At 43.7% G+C, this 23,043-nt stretch overlaps 1 protein-coding gene across 2 annotated transcripts in view; it reads left to right on the forward strand.

Annotated features, from left to right (window-relative positions):
- The first annotated feature begins 11,818 nt into the window (after positions 1–11,818).
- nhsl2 (NHS-like 2) overlaps positions 11,819–23,043 on the forward strand; it is a 367,839-nt gene continuing 356,614 nt past the window's right edge. The window contains exon 1 of one of the 2 annotated variants that reach the window (XM_068047527.1): positions 11,819–12,194. In XM_068047527.1, the coding sequence (XP_067903628.1) occupies positions 11,915–12,194 (280 nt within the window). In that variant the 5' untranslated portion in view covers positions 11,819–11,914. The remainder of the gene's footprint in view (positions 12,195–23,043) is intronic. The other variant, XM_068047526.1, reaches the window with a different exon arrangement.

Below are 23,043 nucleotides of genomic sequence, written 5' to 3' on the forward strand. Positions count from 1 at the left end.
AGCAAAATAACCTTTGTAATGCAGCAAAATGGAGTGCAAGTTGTTTACGCCACTTTTCTACCCCAAAATCAAGTTTCTAGTGGTTGTGATTGTGAAACATAAAACTGCTCTTAGTTTTGGTGCAAATTGATACTAAATTGTCAGTCTTACAGTTAGACATTACTGATGTGAACTATGGAAATAGGGCACCCTGGTTTGGTATGGTGAGCTTTTCTGGGGCTGGGGTAAGGCACATTGTTAAGGAAGAATCAAGTCTTATAGGGTTGCCATCCTTTGAGGATTATCCCGGAGTCTCCAGTATTATAGATTCATCTCCTGGACACTGGTGCGAGCATGGCAGATGAACAATTTTAAGGGCATTAAAAATATTGTATGTTTCCATTTCATTTTTTTTGAACACTTTTCATTTATTGGTAATAAATATACTGCAAATGTGGTAAAAGGCTGCTTGACTGGACAGGAAGGATGAAGTCGGGAAGTCACATGTTGAAACCTCCTGGAATACATTTGACTAGAGTTGGCAAAGCTAGAAGGAGCTTTTCTCTGAATCTAACCATGGTATAACTGGCATAGTGACATGGGGGAGAATCACAGAATTATTACAGCGTAGAAGGAAGCCATTTGGCCCATCATGTCCGCACCGACTCTCTGAATGAGCAATTCACTCCGTGCCATTCCCCTGCCTTCTTCCCCTAACCCTGCACATTCTTCCTTTTCAGATAACAGTCTTTTGAATGCTTCAGTTGAGCCTGCCTCCATCACACTCACGGGTAGTGCATCCTTGAACTGAACCACTCGCTGCATAAGAAAGATTTTCCTCTTGTCGCTTTTGCTTCTTTTACCAATTACTTTAAATCTGCGCCCTCTCGTTCTCGATCCTTTCACGAGTGGGAACAGCTTCTCCCTATCTACTCTGTCCAGACACCTCATGATTTTGAATACCTCTAACAAATCTCCTCTCAGCCTTCTTTTCTGCAAGGAAAACAGTCCTAATTTCTCCAATCTATCTTCATAACTGAGGTTCCTCATTCCCGGAACCATTCTTGTGAATTTTTTCTGTACTCTCTCCAATGCCTTCATCTCCTTCCTATAGTGGGGTGCCCAGAACTGGACAAAATACTCCAGCTGAGGCTGAACTAGTGTCTTATACAAGTTCAACATAACCTTTTTGCTCTTGTACTCTATGCTCCTAGTAATAAAGCCCAGGATACTGTATGCTTTATTAACTGCTGTCTCAACCTGTCCTGCCACCTTCAATGACTTATGTACATATACACCCAGGTCCCTCTGCTCCTGCACCCCCTTTAGAATTGTGAATTTAGAACAGAATTTAGAACGGGTGAAATATCTCCTGTTAGAAAAAAAAATATCTGTTTTCCTCCATAATTATCCACTAGATGATTATGTTGATTTGTGCAATTTCTTAGAATGTGAGGTGTTCCCCTGTTCATGGAAAGAGAAATTTCACCACAAAAGGAGTTTAAAAAATTGATTTTTTGGAAGTGAAATTTTGCTTTACCCAGATTTGTTGCAGCAGTGAGACTATGAGATGAGTCACAATGGTTTAATTTTATTAAATTGTTGCTAGTTCTACTCAGTAGTGCTAATTACATATATTAAAAAACTGACGAAAAGAACAATAGATATAAAAAGAAGAGAGGCTGAATCATGTAGTGTGTATCTTAACACCAACACCTTTTCTTTTTTTAATGTTGTGGTGAAACTTTATTTCAGAATGGTGGAAAAATGCCAATCTGATTGCTGCTTGTCCAGTGAAGGCATTGCCTGTCACTTCATGCTGGTGGGACATATTTGTTGGATCCTTGCTAGCTAGAGAGGGAGCAAAGTGAAGACTGATGATGGGGATGTGGCTTCATGTTAGGGGTGGGGTATGTCAGATGGAAAGAAAGAACTGAGACCTCGTGGAAAATGTTTGACTTCTGCGGGGCTGGGTCAGCTGAGTTCAGTAACTCAACAGGAATGGGTATCATACTCACTTCCCAATCCATGAAACTGCTTGTTAATGATCTAGGAATTATGCCACTGAAAGGGGCTTTTCAATTTTAATTAAATATAAAAGAGAAGGAACGAGCAAGAGATTGTGGATGCAAACTACATTAATTGTGTGCCGTATTTCAGATATACAGCATTTGCAGTTTTTTTTCTGTTTGTATAAAGCATCCTTCATGCTTTAATACTCACTTTATGAAATGTGATGAAATATTTTCATTTTTTTCACAGAGGAATCAGTGGGGTTGATTATGACTTTCTGGAGGCCCACCAGCCTATCTGCCACACATTCTGGTGGTGAAGTGGCTCCTGTGATTTTGAGGCTCTGATCTCATCTAACTTCATCAGGTGAGCTGGAGAGTGTCAAACAGGCCTCTCGATGCAGTTTGCCAGATAGTTCACTGCAAATAAGGCCAAAGCAGCCACCAGCAAGGTAAATTGTGGGGGCCTGAGCCAAGATCGAGGAGACTGGGGGCCCCAGGGCAGTAGCAGCCATTTTATTTTGTGTGAAATCAAGGCCCATAGGACCATCTCCTAGACTAACTCATTGGAGCTTAAACTGGATAGTCCCGAAAATGGAGCATGGATATCCTGATGCCCAATTAACCTGGACTCATTCATTGTACTTTGTGCTGCCCGCACACTTGAATGATTATCATGTACAGCCACCGCTTATCGCGCTGTTCATTGGCAGCATGCATCAGCAGGGGACCCAATGTTGTAACTTCCCAGCACAACTGAAAGCTAGCCTGCCTTCTTAAAGCTAGCCTGCAACTCTTAAAGGGGATGTGCATTGTGGTTGCAGCAGGTTCTGGGAGTCATGCAGGAAGTGAATCTGACCTGGGAAACCATGAAAAATGGCACAACATGATGGAGAGTGGAGTCCAGGTATTTCCAAGGCTGCATTTGAGGCCTTGGTGGAGAAAATGGAAAGTAGGAGAGATGTCCTGTATCCACAGGGGGTCAGTAGGCCCTCCAGACATACAATCAGAAGGCAGTGGGACCAAATAGCCATGTCAGTCAATGACAGGAGTCAAGCCCCAAGTACCCTGATGCATTGCTGCAAGCAGTTCAATGACCTGATACGAGTGGTCAAAATCAGTAAATGCATCTTCAAATGCCATTTCCTACCAAATGCATGAATAGTCTCAGCTACTGCTTAATTTGCCACATCCCCCAATCACTCACCTGCCAAACATTTCTCTCAGAATTCATGCCTAACATTCATGTGCTTCACCTCACCCTTACACACTTAGCTCGGAAGCAAGCCTCACATGTTGCACACATGCCAGCTATTCAACAATAATAATCAGACAAATAAATTGCACAACACTCACTGACACACTTCCCTCTCTGTTGCAGGGCGAGTTGGTGCCAGCAGCAACGGGAGCTAACTGGAGGGGGACAGGCACGCCTGCATGGCCTAACCTCTATGGAGGAGATGGTGCTGGTCATTATTGGAACACTCATTGCTGAGGCCGGGACCAGCAGCAGGGCCGAAACCATCAAAGATGACGGCATCCTCATATCTAATCCTCCCTCTCACATTCCACTTCCCCTTCATTTCACATTCTCTTCTGATTTACAAGCTGCAGATAGTGTAAGTGTGCACCTATAACTTTCCCACCTGCTCTATACCACAACCTTAACCTTTTTCCATGAGAACCAGGAACCCAGATCCAAGGCTTGTTTGAAAAGGACAATGGGTTTCGCTCTCCCAGACTCTCAGATCGTAAACAGGGAGCCAGGGTCTGTAAACTCTAAATTCGAGTTGCAATTGCTTAAACCTGAAAACAAAGGAAGTCTCAGATGTTTTTTGTATGGTCTGACTTTATGGACTCTGAATATTGTAAAAGGCAAGACTTTTGTTCTGGGCGGCACAGTGGCGCAGTGGTTAGCACCGCAGCCTCACAGCGACCCGGGTTCAATTCTGGGTACTGCCTGTGTGGAGTTTGCAAGTTCTCCCTGTGTCTGCATGGGTTTCCTCTGGGTGCTCCGGTTTCCTCCCACAGCCAAAAGACTTGCAAGTTGATAGGTAAATTGGCCATTATAAATTGCCCCTAGTATAGGTAGGTGGTAGGGGAATATAGGGACAGGTGGGGATGTTGTAAGAATATGGGATTAGTGCAGGATTAGTATAAATGGGTGGTTAATGTTTGGCACAGACTCGGTGGGCCGAAGGGCCTGTTTTGGTGCTGTATCTCTAAATAAATAAATAAATTCAACAGGTTTTCCTCGGTTTGGCAGGCTGTATGGAGGAAAGGACCAGCAAGAAGTGAGGAGCAGCCTCAGGAGAGAGAGAAACAGCTGCTCTCAGATCACAGATACAACAGAAGGTTGCTAAGACTTGAACCTCGATTCGAAAGTTGAGGTTTGCGGAGGAGAAAAGATCAACAGGTCACCAGAAATTGCCTTATTAACAGAAGTCCAGGTTGCTCAGAAGAAGTGAGCAAAGAGGACATTGGCTTTGAGATGGACTGGGAGATCCAACCCATTGCAACTGGAGGAATTTGGGATTTTTAAACACAAAGGTACATTTCTTTGCTGAGAATAACGTATAAATGTGGTGTGGGGTTTTTGAGTATGTTCATAAATTAATGGGAAATATTTTTCTCTGTAACTTAGTGTATTAGCTACCTTCTATCAACTGTTCAGTTAACATTGATTTTGAGTTTAGTTATTATTGTAAAAGACTTAAAATGTAAAATCTCGTGTAATCCTTTAATTGGTCTGGGAGTTCATATCGCTTGTTTTAAAGTTAATGGTCTCTACTGAGATCATAACAATGGGTTTTAAGTAACATCTTAAATGAGAAGAGAGAGGTAGTGAGGCAGAGAGGTTTAGGGAGGTTTAGAGCTTGGGGCCAAGGCAGTTAAAATATGGATGCCGATGGTGAAGTGATTAAAATCAGGGAGGCGCAAAAGGCCAGAACTGGTGAAGCACAGAAGTCTTGAAGGCTTGAGAGGCTAGAGGAGGTTACAGAGATTGTGAGAGGCATTGTCAGACCGGGAGCCAGTGTAGGTCAGCAAGCACTGGATGATGGATGAACATGACTTGGAGCGAGTTAAGATAAGGGCAGCAGAGTTTTGGGTGAGCACAATTTAGGTAAGATGGAAAATGGGTGGCTGGCCAGGAGAGCATTGGAACAGTCAAGTCTAGAGTTAACAGAGGCATGAATGAAGGTTTCAACGGCACGGTTGGCTTCAGATGAAGTTACAGAGTTGCAAATAGGCACTGTTATTGTTAGCCTTAGATATGTGATCAGAAACTCAACTCGGGGTCAAACACAACACCAATGTTGTGAAAGGTCTGGCTCGGCTTCAGACAGTTGTCAGGGATGGAAATGGTGGTCAAGGAACAGAGTTTGTGGCAGGGACCAAAGTGAATGGTTTTAGTCTTACCAATATTTAGTTGAAGGAAATTTCTGCTCATCCAATATTGGAAGTCAGACAAGTAGAGTGACAAATGAGCCACAGTGAAAGAGTCCAGAGAAGTGGAAGTGAGATACAGATAGCTTCTGCATACCCCAATAGTCCACTCGATCACATTTTGTGTGGTAGCATGGCTTTAACTGTATGCATGCTGCCCCTGTGCGCATGTTTGCTCACCGGTGCCATCAGTCATGTTGTTCGTGAATAGCCCTTGTTGCCCAGTAGCCATCCTTTGATTTGCCATGGTAGCTCAAATGCAACGAGCACAGCATACTGCCCAGAATGAAGGCCTCGGGCTGAAAGCTCTTCTCCCCCTCCTTTCTCTTCTAGCAACTGTCCCGTTCTGTGTGACCTCCGTTCAGTCTCCAAGTCAAGCTCTATTCCAAGGGAAATGGCTACTATAACACCCATGTCTGGGAGCAACTGAAATAAAAACAAGAAATGCTGGAACCACTCAGCAGGTCTGGCAGCATCTGTGGAAAGAGAAGCAGAGTTAACGGGGAGCAACTGGTTTTATGCAGAAGCTTTGAAGTTAGCAAAATCTCCTTGAGCACCTGCCACACCACTCCCTATAGACTTTTACAACTTAAACGACTATAGAAAAATTGTGGAATTGTAGCAACAGTTGGAAGAAATCAACCAGCAACTAACCTGAAAGTAGTTGATGATCTCTTTAAATAGCACTGATGGTGGGGCCCTTCCTGCTGATGAATGCATATTCAACTGTATGAGGTTAAGAGAGGGTGTTAGCTGGAGCGTGGGGCTTCAAATCAGTGGATGTTATGGTCTGCCTGCTCTGTATACTTCTGGCGGATGTTCACTGCATGTCTGCTAACGCACATATCAATATAGCGTCTGATGCAGTTTGCCCCCATGTGTGTACATGTGCCATGAACGCCATTTTGGAGCTCTAAGGGCACCCATAGTGCTCCAAAAATGGGGACTAATGAGCCCAATTTCTTGCCCATCAGCTTCCATAATCGCAAAACTATAAGTGTCCTATCTGTTTCAGTCTTTCCTTCCTTCTAAAATCTACATCCTACTACAATGTACATTTAGTGTTACCTCACCACTACTTGCTGATGTATTTGATCTTCTCTCCTGCTTCTTTTAACCTTGACTGTATTCTTCAATATGGGCCTGGCCTTTCATCCAGGTTTGTCTAAAGATACAGATTGGTAATTTTTTTTTTAGCATACCTACATACTTTATCTTAAATGAGTTGCTTTGGATATGTGAAAGTGTTTCGGAGTGACTTGTAGTCTGATTTTATCTCCCTACCTGTGAAGACACAATTATCCTCCCTTCAACATATCCCTTTGCCTGTGCACGCATGATTGAGAACTTACCCTATATGGAATTGTGGTGATGTACTCGAATTTTATTTAAAATGTATTTTTAATGACTTGTCTATATTAATGAGATGCCAGCTTCTTGAAAAGTGTTTGGTAACTCCTTTTCATTTGTGAACACAACACAATGACTTAAATTGCATGAAAACATGTTCTCACCTCACTTGAATATAATGTCATTGTGATGATTTGTTTTTTCCTCTCTGCATCAAATTTCCCAACATTTTTGTCATGAGGGCAGGGCTCTTTTAATTTTTAGCTCACGTTAAACAGTTGCTAGAACTTTAACCCTGGGTAAATGAATAATAAAAAAATACTTGTTAGACAGTCACTGAGGCAGAGAAGAGTTGCGACATAACATGATGGCTCAGATAGAGCAGCAAAAGAAACAGCAAGAGATCAGTGACATACTGAGAATCAGAGCTGTCAATATTGAACAGATGCTAGCGGTGTGATTTTCTGGCATGAACCATAGATTTGAACTGTTGGCTGGTGCCAAAAGCAAACATGACTAAAAGCGGCATGTTGCATCTGTCACATGGGCTGCAGGGGACATTCCAGTGGCATTAATATATCCTTCTCTTCTGCTTTCTTATGCATTTTAAACCAAGTCTTTCTTTTCTTTTTCTGGCTTACTAGTTTTTCTATTTCCCTTTCTTCCCAGCCTACTGGCTGTGAGATTTGGAAGTGTTTTATCATGCTGGAGAGGAAGAAAGCAATGCATAATGATGGAGGTTAGCTATCCCAGCATTCATAGCAATACTGAACTCCCTCTATCCAATATATAAGTACATTTCCTCTTCAGCACTAGCGCATAAAGGCTTGCTAGGATGGAAGCTCGTGTTGCAACATCAGACTCTAGCTGCTCAGTTTTCCAACAATCCGTTTTAATGGATGGAAAGTCATGAGCAGCTTGAGCCTGATTTTACAATAAGAACTTTCAAACCCACCAAGCTCTTGTGCTGGTATTGCTTATAAAAATTGCCTTATTCTAATCTCTTGCTATCTCATTCTCCAGCAAGAGCAAACAAGATAACTCGGAAGACCTAGCACATTGCGTTCATGTAGATGATTGAAATCCTCAGGTGGGAGGTTCCGACTTTTGACAAATGTAGAATAAGTTGTTACGAACAGGACAAATATTTGCTTCTGATATTAGCATTGGTGAGGAAAGCTCCTCTCCTGGTTTGGCAGGTAAGTATAGTTATGATGTACAATTAAGCACCTAGATCCGAAATGTCCTAACTTCAGTCCCTGGTCTGTGCTAAATTAGCTGAACTCTGCTGGGACTGCTACAAATTGACCTCAGCCTCAATGGGCAAGAGAGGAAATTGTTAGGCAGAGTTCATAGTTCCAGTGACTCCTGTGGTAAAATGCACATATATTGACATTGAATGAGGACAGGATTAGATTTGTTGGACGGCCTCCTCTTCACTATGGACGTCCAATCCCCCAACAGGACGGTTTGAGGGCTCTCCGCTTCTTTCTTGAACAGAGGCCCAACCAGTCCCCATCCACCACCACCCACCTCCGCCTGGCTGAACTTGTTCTCACATTGAACAACTTCTCCTTCAACTCCACTCACTTCCTTCAAGTAAAAGGTGTTGCTATGGGTACCCGCATGGGTCCTAGTTATGCCTGTCTTTTTGTGGGATATGCCGAACATTCCTCTTTCCAGTCCTCCTCTTTCCAGGCCCATTCCCCCAACTCTTTTTCCGGTACATTGATGACTGTATCGGTGCCGTTCATGCTTCCGCCCCGAACGGGAAAACTTTATCAACTTTGCTTCTAATTTCCACCCTTCTCTCATCTTTACATGGTCCATCTCCAACATTTCCCTTCCCTTCCTCGACTTCTCTGTCTCCATCTCTGGGGATAGGCTGTCTACTAATATTCATTATAAACCCACCAACTCCCACAGCTACCTCGACTATACTTCTTCACACCCTGCCTCCTATAAGGACTCCATTCCATTCTCCCAGTTTCTCCATCTCCAACGCATCTGCTCTGATGATGCAACATTCCACAGCAGTGCTTATGACATGTCTTCCTTTTTCCTCAATCGAGAACTCCCCACCACTGTGGTCGGCAGGGCCCTCGACCGTGTCTGGCCTATTTCCTGCACCTCTACCCTCACCCCTGCCCCTCCCTCCCAGAACCACGACAGGGTTCCCCTTGTCTTCACTTTCCACCCCACCAGCCTTCACATCCAAAGGATCATCCTCCGCCATTTCCGCCACCTCCAGCGTGATGCCACTACCAAAAGCATCTCCTCCATTACCCCCAACACCTCATCCCCTTCCCACGGCACCTTCTCATGCAATCGCAGGAGGTGTAACACCTCCCTTTTACTTCCTCTCTCCTCACTATCCAAGGCCCCAAACACTTCTTTCAGGTGAAACAGCGATTTACTTATACTTCTTTCAATTTAGTATACTGTATTCGCTGCTCACAATTTGGTCTCCTCTACGCTGGGAAGACCAAATGCAGACTGGGTAACCGCTTTGCGGAATACCTCCGCTCAGTCTGCCAGCATGACCCCGAGCTTCTGGTTGCTTGCCATTTCAATACACCCCCCCCTGCTCTCATGCCCACATCTCTGTCCTGGGCTTGCTGCAGTGTTCCAGTTAAAATCAACACAAACTCGAGGAGCAGCATCTCATTTACCGATTAGGCACACTCCAGCCTGCCGGACTGAACATTGATTTCAATAATTTCAGAGCATGATGGGTCCCCCTTTTCATTTTTAGTTATTTTTTCTTTTTTATTATTTGTTTATTTTATTTTATTTTAGTTTAGTTTGTTTCATCATTCATTTTTCTACCATGTGCCTACCCACTGCATTTTTCATGTTTGTGATTTGGGCCAGGGCAGTTCATTTTTCTGTCAATTAATTCCCTCTCAGCACTAACATTTTGCCTTTCACCATTAACATACCGTTTGCCTTTGCTCCGTAACCTTCTGGTCAGTTATTCTCTGTGACTCTGTCCTATCAACACCTTCACTTTTGTTATCTCTTGTCCCACCCCCTGCTTTATTTGCTTAAAACCTATGACATTTCTAACCTTTGCCAGTTCTGATGAAGGGTCACTGACCTGAAATGTTAACACTGCTTCTCTCTCCACAGATGTTGCCAGACCTGATGAGTATTTCCAGCATTTCTTGTTTTTATTTGAGATTTGTTGGTGTTGCCCTCACAGTCAAATAACCATTGTTGAAGCTCACACCTGAAGAACAGTCAATGGGGTAAAGTGCTTGACTGTGCTGCTGTCCATCAAGGGTAAGCACCTTAGGATGCTAGGAACAAGTCATTCAGTACCTCAAGCCTGTTCTGCCACTCTGAGATGATGGCTGATCTTTAACTTATCTCCATCTGCCTGCCTTGGTTCCAGAACCTTTAATACTCTTTCCTCACAAAAATCTATCAATCTCAGTTTTGAAATTTCCAATTGGCGCAGCTTCAACAGCTTTTATTTTTTGGGGGGGGGGGGGAGGGTGGGTTGCGGTTTAGAGTCCCATGTCTTCACTACCCTTTGTGTTAAGTGCTTTTTGACATCATCCAGAAAAGCCAAGATCTAATTTTAAGGTTATGCCCCTTTGTTTTGGACTCTTCCACCAGAGGAAGTAGTTTCTCTCTATATAACCTATAAACTCCTTTAAACACCTTAAGCACTTCAATTAGATCAGCCCTTAATTTTTGGTACTCAAGTAAGTACAAGCCTAGGTTGTGCAACTTGTCCTCATAATTTAACCCTTTTATCTCCAGTATCATTCTGGTAAATTTGCACTGCATCCCCTCAAAGGTCATTATATCCTTTCTGAGGTGCGGTGCCCAGAACTGAGTGCAGTACTCGAAATGGGGTCCAACCAGAGCTTTACTGTAGGATAACCACCACCCCCTTGAGATAAAGGCCAACATTCCATTAGCCTTTTTAATCTAGTTGTACCTGTCCACACAGCTAATGATTTCTGTACTCAGACCCTGAAATCTCCCTGCTCCTCCACAGATCCTAGCTTTTTGCCATTTAGAAAATATTCTGATCTACCTTTCTTTGGTTCATGACCTCACACTTCCCCATATTGAATTCCATCTGCCACAGCTTTGCCCTTTCATTTAATCTATCAATGTCTCTTTACAACTTTCTGCTCCCATCTACACTATTTACTGTGCCACCTAACTTGATGCTATGTTAGAAATACAGCCTTCAGAAGAGAGGAACATTTTTAAACACATGATTGGGGGAAGTTAATAATTCTCTTCATCCAAAGTTACAGGTTTGTTTTGTTTGGGTATTGTTGCACAATGTAAATGTGTGGATTTAATGCATAATGTTGCTCCATGCCATATTTCTAATATCAGACATCTGCACTAACACTACCTTACTGGTTTAATATTCTGCGTTAGAAACAGAAGTCGTTCAAAAATATATTCGGGCGCGAGCAGAACGATGCCCAGAGAGTTGACACACGTGACTGGACATCATGTGTTATGTTACAAACAGCGACAACAAAGTTTTGTTTTGTTTTTGAAATAACCAAGAAGTTATTCCCACTTTAAAATAAACAAACGAGGACGCTGCAGAAAGACGATTCGGTAAACTGCGCGGAAGATGCATGTTGAATAGGATGAAGCTATCACGAGTACCCTGTTATGTTGCTTTGTACAAACTCTATCTCAGACTTCCTGCTGCTCTGACGAGGGAAAGGGACGTGACACTGAGAATTTCACAATATTGTGGACCCAACTCAAGCCCCTGCTTAAAAGGAAATGTCAAATTCACCCCCTCATTTACATTATACAACCCATTCCACTGCAGAATTACAGCCAAATACCGTAGAATCCGGAAAAAAAGAAACGTTGCCGTTTCTTTATTTTAAAGAGAGTCTGTTGGATTGAATTCCGAATCGATCTGGACCACCCCCACAGCTGGTTAAATATATATAGACCCCTCCTCTCCCAGAGAACCAGCGCTCTCTAGAGGCTAAAGCAATATCTGTCAGAAAGCAAAGAGTGATCCCATTCGCGGCTCAGGCTTGTTTTGCCCTGACAGCTGTTGGATTGCCTTGCATTCCTCGTATCATTCGCTATTTTTGGTAGATTTTATTTTTGTATTTTAAAAGATGCCTTTTTGCAAGAGGATCGTGCGCCCTGTGCAAGTTTGTCGTTTGCACGGCGAAGGGAGAACGCTGTCAGCCTTGGAGAATCTGATCGATGTGTCCAGTTTTACTTTGGGAAGTGTCCTGAGGCAGCTTTCGGCTCTGGCGAGAGAGGCGGTGAGCGTGTTGGAAGAGATCGAGCTGGAGGTCGGATCTCTTAGCCATCGGGCGCTGCTACTGGAGGTCAGAATCATCGGTTTGCACAGATACGTTTCAGCCCTGGCTCTCAGACGTGCTGCACCCTGTGAGTACCGTGGAACAACTTCTGTCCAGTTTCTTCATTAGAGGGAAGGGTGGGGCAATGTCTTCATGAAAAAGCATTTGACAAACTTTTTTGTGGTGGAAGATCCATGTGTCTATGTTAACAGCAGTGTTATCGTGCCCAGGTACTAGAGCATTTTGATGTGACTAACATTATCCCACAGATACTTGAGTGATTGTCTGCCAGCTCTGTACTAATGCCTTAAATGTTTAATGAGGGCTGTGGACAGATAAGAGCTGTTGGAGGAATCACAATGGCATGCTTGAGATGCAGTGTTTTATTAAGTTGGATTGCTATGTCAATGATGTGCCTTGTTGGGCTATACTTGGGAACAATGATTGTTGTAGCTCTCAACAACAACAACAACTTATATGTGTATATAGCACCTTTAATGTAATAAAACATCCAAAGTTGCTTCACAGGAGCATTATAAAACAAAATATGACACCAAGCCACACAAGTCAGATGACATAAAGCTTGGTCCAAGAGGAGTGTCTTAAAGGAGGAAAGTGAGGTAGAGAGATGTAGGGAGGATATCCCAGAGCTTGGGGCCTAGGCAACGGAAGGTGCAGCCACCAATGGTGGAGGGATTAAAATCAGGGATGCTCAAGAGGCCAGAATTAGAGGAGTGCAAATATCTCAGAGGATTGTGGGGCTGGAGGAGTTTACAACGATAGGGAGGGGGGCGAGACCACAGAGGGATTTGAGAAGAAGGATGAGAATTTTAAAATCAAGATGTTGCTTGACCAGGAGCCAATGTAGATCAGTGAGCATAGGGTGATAGGTGAACGGGGCTGTATGAGTTAAGACATGGGGAGCGGAGTTCTGGAGGGTTGATTGTGAGAGACCAGCCAAGAGTGTGTTGGAATAGTCAAGTCTAGAGGTAACTAAGGCATGAATGAGGGTTTCAGCAGCAGATGAACTGAGACAGGGCTAAGTCAGGTGATGTTACAGAGGTGGAAGTATTCAATCTTAGTGATGGTGCAATTATGAGGTTGGAAGCTCATCTCGGGGTCAGATGTGACTCCCAAGTTTGCAACCAGACTGGTCCAATCTCAGACTGTTGCCAGGGAGAGGGATAGAGTCAGTGGCTACGTTACGGAGTTTGGAGTGGGGACTAAAAACAATGACTTCAGTCTTCCCAGTATTTAATTGGAGGAAATTTCTGCTCATCCAGTACTGGATGTCAGACAAGCAGTCTGATAATTTAGCAACAGTGGAAGAGTTGAGAGAAGTGGTGGTACATGTGAAAACTAATGCTGTGCTTTTGGATGATGTTGCCGAGGGGCAGCATGTAGATGAGTAATAGGGGGCCAAGGATAGATCCTTGGGAGACACCAGAGGTAACAGTGTGGGAACGGGAAGACAAGCCATTACAAATGATACTCTAGATACGATTAGATAGGTAAGAATAGAACCAGGTGAGAGCAGTCCCACCCAGCTGGATGAAAATGGAGAGGCGTTGGAGGATAGTGTGGTCACCTGTGTCAAAGGCGGCATACAGGTCGAGGAGGGAATGTCTACCGTTGCCACAGTCACGTAGGATGTCATTTGTGACTTTGATTGGAACTGTTTCAGTACTGTGACAGGGGCGGAAACCTGATTGGAGGGATTCAAACATGGAATTCTGGGAAAGATGGCATGGATTTGGGAGGTGACAAATGTTCATGGACTTTGGGGAGGAAAGGGAAGTTGGGAATCTGCCAGTAGTTTTCAAGGACAATGAGGTTGAGGAGTTTTCTTTTGAGGAGAGGGGTGAAGATGATAGATTTAAAGCAGAGGAACAACACTTAAAGAGAGTGAGCCGTTAACAATATTGGCTAACATGGGGACCAGGAGAAGAAGTTGAGTGGTCAGCAGTTTAGTGGGAATAGGATTGAGGGAACAAGAAGTGGTTCTCATGGACAAGATGTGCTCAGAGAGAGCATGAGGGGTGATAGAAGAGAAACTAGAGAAGGATGCAAGTTCTCCTCCTAGATGAATTATCAGCTGGAATCCTTGGTAGAAATTTCCATTAATTTGAATCATTCGAAGCTATGTTTAAAATCTGTCAGCCCAGTTGCTAATAGCACTGCCTGCTATGTAGCTGATTCAGATAGACCAGGAAGTTCTCATTGATTCAATCTCTGCCCTCTGCTGAGTTAGTTGGTCTCAGCTGGCATGTTAATATAGGAGTGACATGTGGCTTCAATATCCCCTGGATTATAGAGGAGAAAAAGACAACCAGGGCTCCTGTTCCTGATCACTACTGTTGAAAATGTGCTAGTTTGAATGTCAGGTGAGGTCAAGACCTAGGTCCAAGTTCACACTTAGGAAAGGTATTTAAGAGCAGCTCGTGCCCAAGGAACCATATTCAAGTAAGCACCTTCAGGAGACAGTTGAAGGACAAAAAAAATGCCTTATTTATTTCTAAATCATCCATCAATGGATTAGATGGGAATGAATTTGAATGCCTCTCTATGCAGTTGTCAGTAAATCCTCTGCTATTTGATATTTGTAGGCGGTGGCGTAGTGGTATTATCACTGGACTAGTAACCCAGAGACCCAGGGTATTCCTCTGGGTTATGATCATGTTGATGATCCATCTCGGCCTCCTCCTGAAGTCCCCAGCATCATAGATGCCAGACTTCAGCCAATTCGATTCACTCCGCGTGATATCAAGAAACGACTGAAGGCACTGGATACTGCAAAGGCTATGGGCCCTGACAATATTCCGGCAATAGTACTGAAGACCTGTGCTCCAGAACTTGCCGCACCCCTAGCCAAGCTGTTCCAGTACAGCTACAACACTGGCATCTACCTGGCAATGTGGAAAATTGCCCAGGTATGTCCTGTATACAAAAAGCAGGACATGTCCAACCCGGCCAATTACAGCCCCATCAGTCTACTCTCAATCATCAGTAAAGTGATGGAAGGTGTAATCAACAGTGCCATCAAGCAGCACTTGCTTAGCAATAACCTGCTCAGTGATGCTCAGTTTGGGTTCCGCCAGGGCCACTCAGCTCCTGACCTCATCACAGCCTTGGTTCAAACATGGACAAAAGAGCTGATCTAGGGCGGCACAGTGGCACAATGGTTAGCACCGCAGCCTCACAGCTCCAGCGACCCGGGTTCAATTCTGGGTACTGCCTGTGTGGAGTTTGCAAGTTCTCCCTGTGTCTGCGTGGGTTTCCTCCGGGTGCTCCGGTTTCCTCCCACATGCCAAAGACTTGCAGGTTGATAGGTTAATTGACCATTATAAATTGCCACTAGTATAGGTAGGTGGTAGGGAAATATAGGGACAGATGGGGATGTGGTAGGAATATGGAATTAGTGTAGGATTAGTATAAATGGGTGGTTGATGGTCGGCACAGACTCGGTGGGCCGAAGGGCCTGTTTCAGTGCTGTATCTCTAAACTAAACTAAACTCGAGGAGAGGTGAGAGTGACTGCCCTTGACATCAAGGCAGCATTTGACCGAGTATGGCATCAAGGAGCCCTAGCAAAACTGAAGGCAATGGGAATCAGGGGGAAAACCCTCCGCTGGCTGGAGTCATACCTAGCGCAAAGGAAGATGGTTGTGGTTGTTGGAGGTCAATCATCTGAGCTCCAGGACATCACTGCAGGAGTTCCTCAGGGTAGTGTCCTGGGCCCAACCATCTTCAGCTGCTTCATCAATGATCTTCCTTCAATCATAAGGTCAGAAGTGGGGATGTTCGCTGATGATTGCACAATGTTCAGCACCATTCGTGACTCCTCAGATACTGAAGCAGTCCGTGTAGAAATGCAGCAAGACCTGGACAATATCCAGGCTTGGGCTGATAAGTGGCAAGTAACATTTGCGCCACACAAGTGCCAGGCAATGACCATCTCCAACAAGAGAGAATCTAACTATCTCCCCTTGACATTCAAAGGCATTACCATCGCTGAATCCCCCACTATCAACATCCTGGGCTTACCATTGACCAGAAACTGAACTGGAGTAGCCATATAAATACCGTGGCTACAAGAGCAGGTCAGAGGCTAGGAATCCTGAGGCTAGTAACTCACCTCCTGACTCCCCAAAGCCTGTCCACCATCTACAAGGCACAAGTCAGGAGTGTGATGGAATACTCTCCACTTGCCTGGATGGGTGCAGCTCCAACAACACTCAAGAAGCTCGACACCATCCAGGACAAAGCAGCCCGCTTGATTGGCACCCCATCTACAAATATTCACTCCCTCCACCACCGACGCACAGTGGCAGCAGTGTGTACCATCTACAAGATGCACTGCAGCAATGCACCAAGGCTCCTTAGACAGCACCTTCCAAACCCGCGACCTCTACCAACTAGAAGGACAAGGGCAGCAAATACATGGGAACACCACGACCTGCAAGTTCCCCTCCAAGTCACACACCATCCTGACTTGGAACTATTTCGCCGTTCCTTCACTGTCGCTGGGTCAAAATCCTGGAACTCCCTTCCTAACAGCACTATGGGTATACCTACCCCAAATGGACTGCAGCGTTTCAAGAAGGCAGCTCACCACCACCTTCTCAAGGGCAATTAGGGATGGGCAATAAATGCTGGCATAGCCAGTGATGCCCACATCCCATGAATGAATAAAAAAAACATATATAAGTAAGGTAGAATGGGGAATACCTAGCTGATTTATTCCAGTTCAGGGAGTCTGATAAATGGGACTGTACCTTTCCCTTAGCATTAGGGTTATGAAGATCTGTGATTTTAATGTTTTCTATTTTTTATTCTCTTAATCACCACGACTGCCTTCTTCCAGCTCTGTAGTATTGCCTGTCTCTGCCCCTGCTTCAGCACACCACCTGCTGAAAGCCTCATCCATGCGCTTGTTACCTCCAGATTTGACTGTTTCAATGCTGTCTTAGCCAGCCTGTCATCTTCCACCCTCCATGAAGCCAAGCTCATCCAAAACTCTGCTGTCCATATCCTCACTTGCTCCAAGTCCTATTAACCGATCACCCCTATGCTGGCTGGCCTCCATTTTAAAACTCTCATTCCTGTGTTTAAATGTCTCCATAGCCTTGCCCTTCTCTTTCGCTGAAATCTCGTCCAACCCTACAATCAGTGAGCCCTCTAACATTCCTTTGTTGTGCATGGCCTATTTGGTTCAATGTGCGGTACCTTTAAGTTTTTTTTATGACCGTGCACACGCGGTAGCTTTAAGGGGAAAGCATGTGAGTGGCCTATGCAGTACCCTCATGATTGTGTGTAGGTTATAGGTATCATTGCCTATAACTCTTCAAGAACTCTGCGTTCCTCCAATTTTGGCCTCTTGTGTTTCCACCACTTCCTTTGCCCCACCATTGGTGGCTGTGCCTCCAGCCATCTAGGTCCTAAGCTCTGGAATTTCCTCCTTAAACCCCTCCACCTCTCTCACCTCCTTTAAAACACTCCTTAAAACCTACCAATTTGACCAAACTTTTAGTTATGGTTCTTTGACACTGTGTCATTTTTGTTTGAATATGTTGCTGTGAAACAACTTGTTTTTTTAAAAATTACATTGAAGGCTGAAGCAGCTATATGAATGTGAGTTGTTATTGTTGCTTAACGTCACACAGATGGATTTCTCACTTTGGTTTTATTTCTTCCAAGCTGACAGTCCTCCATCCTTTTCTGCACTATTGTTCAATATAGACCAGCTAAGCAGAGATCTGTTGATTGAGGTGAATAGTCAAAATGAAACCTTCCTTCACCTTTGAAAGAAAACAGCCAGCAGCAATAGCTGTCATGCCAGTTGGAAACATAATAAACAGATAGTATTGTCTGTGCTTTCAATGGGTGTGCATGCAGTTAACACACATCTGTTTTTCCCTCCAAATGGGACTTGTCTCAGGGATCCATTGTGCTAGATGTCAGCAGTCTCACAGACTCTCAGAGTCGCCGTGCCAAGGCATGGCAGTACCTCTGCTCCCCTCCCCACAGAATAAACCCCATGGAAGGCCAACACCCAAAAACAATCATATCCTTCACATGGTAAATATTAATGTGAAGAAAAAGCAAAAACCACAGATGCTGAAAATTTGAAATATTGAATTAGTTGAAAATTACAATATGGAAATTTGGCCTAATAAGTCTATGTCGATGTTTGTCTTCCATATGAGCAGCAGTTTTATTCCAATGTGTCTGTCCTCCTCCCATATCACTTTATCCCCCTTCCTTCAATAGCTTATCTAATCTACTGTTAAATGTTGACATTTAATCACTAACTCCTGTAGGGCATTCCACAGCCTCGCAACCTTGTGTGTATAAAAACAACATTTCTGCTGCTCTCTTTCCTAAATCTCTTCCAATTAATCTTTTATCTATGCCCCTTGTTCTAGATCCCTCAATCACTGGAAACAATCTATTTCTCTCTGCTCTTCCCATCCCTTCATAATTTTAAATACCTCTATCAAATCATCCCTCAATCTTCTCCATTCTAACAAAAATGGCTTCAATTCTCAAATCTTTCTTTGTCATACTTCATCATACAAGGCAGTATCTTAGTGAATCTACAGTGTACTCTCTATTGCGTGAACATCCTTCCTATAGTTTGGAAACCAAAACTGAATACAGTGATGTTACCAAAGTTTTTACATAGATTTACTATTACATCTCAATATTCATGTTCTGTGCCTCTTTCCATAAAACCCAATTTTGCATTTGCTTATTTGATGACCTAATTTGCTTGAGATGCTTCTTTTGGTGTCACAGAGAATTCTGGAAGCACTAAGCATATAAGTTTGCATCTGCGGAAAGAATCGATAAGGTAATGTTTCAGGTGTGAACCCTTCAGATCTATTTATATGGCTTGGCATTTGGGCAAACAGAAGTGGAAGAAAAAGGAAAATCTCTAAAGAGCAGTACTTCATTGAAGTTCCCCCTGAGTGTTTTGGACATTTTGACTCTTGCAATATTTCCTCATGCAACAGTAGAAGATGCAACATCTGTTTGCTCATCTCTTTCCACTCCATTGTCCTAACCTGTATGAGTCAGCAATTTACATATGCTGTGTACGTTGGTCATTGTTTAGTTCCGTCTACATTGAGGAGATCAGTGGCACAAACCCTTTCAATCTGCCCCCAGTTGTGATCCTGATTTTGTGGCTTGGCATTTCAACTCTCCCTTTTCCTACTCTGACCTCTTTGTCTTTGGCCTCCTACACTGTTCCAATCAAGCTCAGTAAAAGGTTTAAGGAACAGTAGCTCATCTTTCTGCTAGGCATTCTACAGTTCACTGGTCTGAATATTGACTTTTAGTAACTTTAGACCTCAGTTATCTTCCCCTAGTTTCTCAGAAGCTGAATACATAGGGAACGCGTCTTGGTGGAGAGGTGCAATTGACATTTGAGGTGTGCCCTCTTCATCGGAACAGGGTTCCGGCAGGAGATCTGCATCCAGTGTTTTGTCCTTCCCTTTCGGTTTTTGGGTGCTGATGAGCCTATGTGTTTCCAACAATTATTATTTCAGTTTTGTTACCTTTTCTTATCTCTTCCATTTTCTTTTCTTCCACCTCTTTCCACTTCATTCACATATGTATTTGTGAGGTTTTTTTTTGTATGTATCCTCTCCTTGTCTTTTCACTGCTTTCAATTAGTTCATGGCCAGTGTCAATGAGACGATCTTCCTGTATCATTTATCAGTTTGTTCTCATTCCAGTTTTTCAAAATCCTAATTTAACCCATGAACTTCTCTTTGTGACAGGAGTCAGAATTCCTAGCTCTTGACGTTTACATGTCTCATTTTGTTCAATCTGATTGAGGGGCTTCCTTTTCCTGCAGTTCAGATGAAGGGTTGGCACTCGAAACATCAGCCTGCCTTTTCTCTTTACAGATGCTGCCAACTCGCTGCATATTTCCAGCATTTTCTGTTGCACTTCAGGTTGTTAGCATTGCATTTTTTCTCCTTTTATTGTCCTATGTGTAACTCTCGGTATAGTATGGGATCAGTTTCTCTTTTTAAATAGATTTTTCAAAGTCTTGATTAGTACAGTTTAATTACACACTGGGCATTATCATTCTAACAATACCCTTTGTTACCATTACAACAGGAATTTCACATTAATACTGTTACAAATGCTTTCTTTTCATGTGTCAGGTGTTTATCCCTTATTTATGATACAGATCGTTTGTGGTACCAGAGAGTCATTAAGTATTGAGATCTTTTACTAGTTCCTTGTTCAATCATTCAAGATAATTGTTTAGTGCTTAATCAGGACTTGCAACCTTAAGTATTGAATGCATCCAGCCTTGGGGTTGTGAACTGCCTGGATTGACATAGTCAGTCCATTGTCTCAGTAGCCAGTTCCAGTAAGCATGATTACAGCTTCCTCGTGAGCAGTGTGCACCAGGGAGAAGTGTAAGGATATCCACACAGCTTCAAGTATAAACCAGACTCTGTTTATTTTAACTTTTATATTTCTACATAGACTCTGGGAAAGTAAAACTGACCTTCTGCTGGAGATTACGGGCCCATTGGAGACACACTCCTGGGGCCAGAATCAGAAGTGGGCGGGCGCTAAACATATCCCGACCAGCCGGCGTGCCAGTTCCCCAGCTCCACCCTGCTCCCTGGCTCTATCCTGCTCCCCGGCTCTATTCTGCTCCCCGACCATTTTTGTGAAGGCGGGGAGGGTGGAGGGGTGCGGCAAGGCTACCTACCCGTGGCTCATTTAGGGCCTATTGAGACCTATTAAAGGAGGCTGACTGGGATTTTTCAGTTGGCCTCCAGATTCCCGCAGGTGGTGGGGGCCAGTTTAGGTGCCTGGAGGCTGCCTTCTGGCAGCAGACCAGGGCAGCCAGTATTCCAGGCAGGCTAAGAGGCCCTCCCTGTCCACCTGGGTGTTGCAGCAGCTGCAGGTTGCCCTGCAGAGGGGCCTCCCTCTCCTCCACCCTGCCCCCAGTGGTGGCCTGACTGCAGAATCCATTTTTTAATTAAATTTTTAAAATGTGGAGAGAGGGCACCTCAATTTGAAGCTCCCTTTCCCTTACTTACCCTCAATTGCAGCCTGCTACTGGTTTCACGCTGGAAGGCCTCTGATTGGCCCTCCAGCTTCGAGAGCCCGCCTGCCGTCCTTAATTGGACAGCGATGCTGTCTCCAGGCCAATTAAGGGCCCCACCCCATGAAAATCAGGACCGGTGACTGTTTCTCCCGGAGACACGTTCGGGACCTGGAAACCTCTGTTTCCTGCCTCCGGAGGGAAAATCCTGCCCTTGCTTTCCACGCCTTGGGACTCAAAAAATAGTTGGGTCGCAAATGGTGCTGACTGTGCCAACTTCACCTGCCACTCACTACCAATGTAAAAATGCTATAAGATCCAGTAAACAGAAAACCACTGTGAATTTAATGGGTAAAGGACCATAAAGTGCCCATGTTGAATTCCCGATCTCTCTCTGTTAGCTAATTTCAGCTGGGGTGACAGTTGATATGCTGCAGTTGACTTCAGTGTCATTGTGCTGGGGTGGGGAAAATCAGTGAGGAATTATATTCCTATTTACTATCCAGCAACCCTTTCTGCTGGAGTGCGTGTTTGTGTGTGCACATTGCAAACAAGATCAAGATTAATTTTGATGCCTCCTAGGTTGAAAAGAAAGAAGAACTTGTACGTATATAGTTGTTTTCACGACCTCCGATGTTCCAAAGCATTTCACAGGGTCAGAAAATGTTAGTGGGAGAAAACACCAGAAAATGCTGGTGGGAGTAATTTATAGGCCCCCTAATGGTAGTTATACAGTTGGACAGAGCATTAAGCAAGAAATAATTGGAACTTGTAACAAAGGCAATGTAATAATCATAGGGGACTTTAATCTTCATATAGACTGGACAAATCAAATGGTCAAAGGTAGTCTGGAAGATGAGTTTGAAAAGGCTTTCCTGACAGCTTCCTAGAACAATATGTTGTGGAACCAACTAGGGACGAAGCGTTTTTATGTCTAGTATTGCACAATGAGCAGGGTTAAAGATCCTCTGAGAAAAAGTGATCATACTACAGTTAATTTCCATATTAAGTTTGAGAGCAATATACACGAGCCCAAAGCAAGAATCTTAAACTTAAACAAAACCATGGTATGAGGAGAGAGCTGGTTGATTGGGTAAATAGACTAAAAGGTATTGTGGTAAATAAACAATATGAAACCTTTAAACAAATGATTCAATATGTTCAATAAAAAGAATTACAATAAAAAACAAAATCCACCTGTGGCTACTAGGAAAGTTAAGGATAGAATTATATTAAAAGAAGCTTATAATGTTGTGAAGAATAGTAGTAAGCCTGAGGTTTGGGAGAGTTTTAGAAACCTGCAAAGGGTGACCAAAAGCTTGATAAAAAAGGAAAAAAATAGGATATGAGAGTAAACTAGCCAGGAATATAAAAACAGATTGTCGTTGTTTTTAAGAGTATATAAAAAAGAGGAGAGTGGCTAAAGTAAACATTGGACCCTTTGAGGCAGAAACAGGAGAAATTATCAAGGGGAATGAGGAGATGGCAGAGAAAATTTACGAATATTTTGGGCTGAATTTTGAAATGCTGGTGCATGCAGGAGTGAATGTATATGTAATTTGAAAATCGCGTTCTTGGAGGCCAACACTGGGTCCCGCCGTCTCCGGAATGCAAAGTAATTTTGAAAGGGAGGTTGGGAGGGAGGGAATGGGAAGCCTGAATGCCTCCAATTAATTGGCTGTTTCGCTCATTGAGGAGCTTATTAAAAGGCTTGTCAGGAGCAGTTTGTAAGGTTCAATAGAAGGGCATGGAGAAAATGCGATGTCTGGAACACCAGGGTGTAGAAGTCATGACCACTGCCGGGGGCCATGAGGACTATTGGAAGGTCTGTTTAACGGATTGTAGAAGCGGAAAAT

The sequence above is a fragment of the Heterodontus francisci genome, chromosome 15 (assembly GCF_036365525.1).
Source record: "Heterodontus francisci isolate sHetFra1 chromosome 15, sHetFra1.hap1, whole genome shotgun sequence".
Classification (NCBI taxonomy): domain Eukaryota; kingdom Metazoa; phylum Chordata; class Chondrichthyes; order Heterodontiformes; family Heterodontidae; genus Heterodontus; species Heterodontus francisci.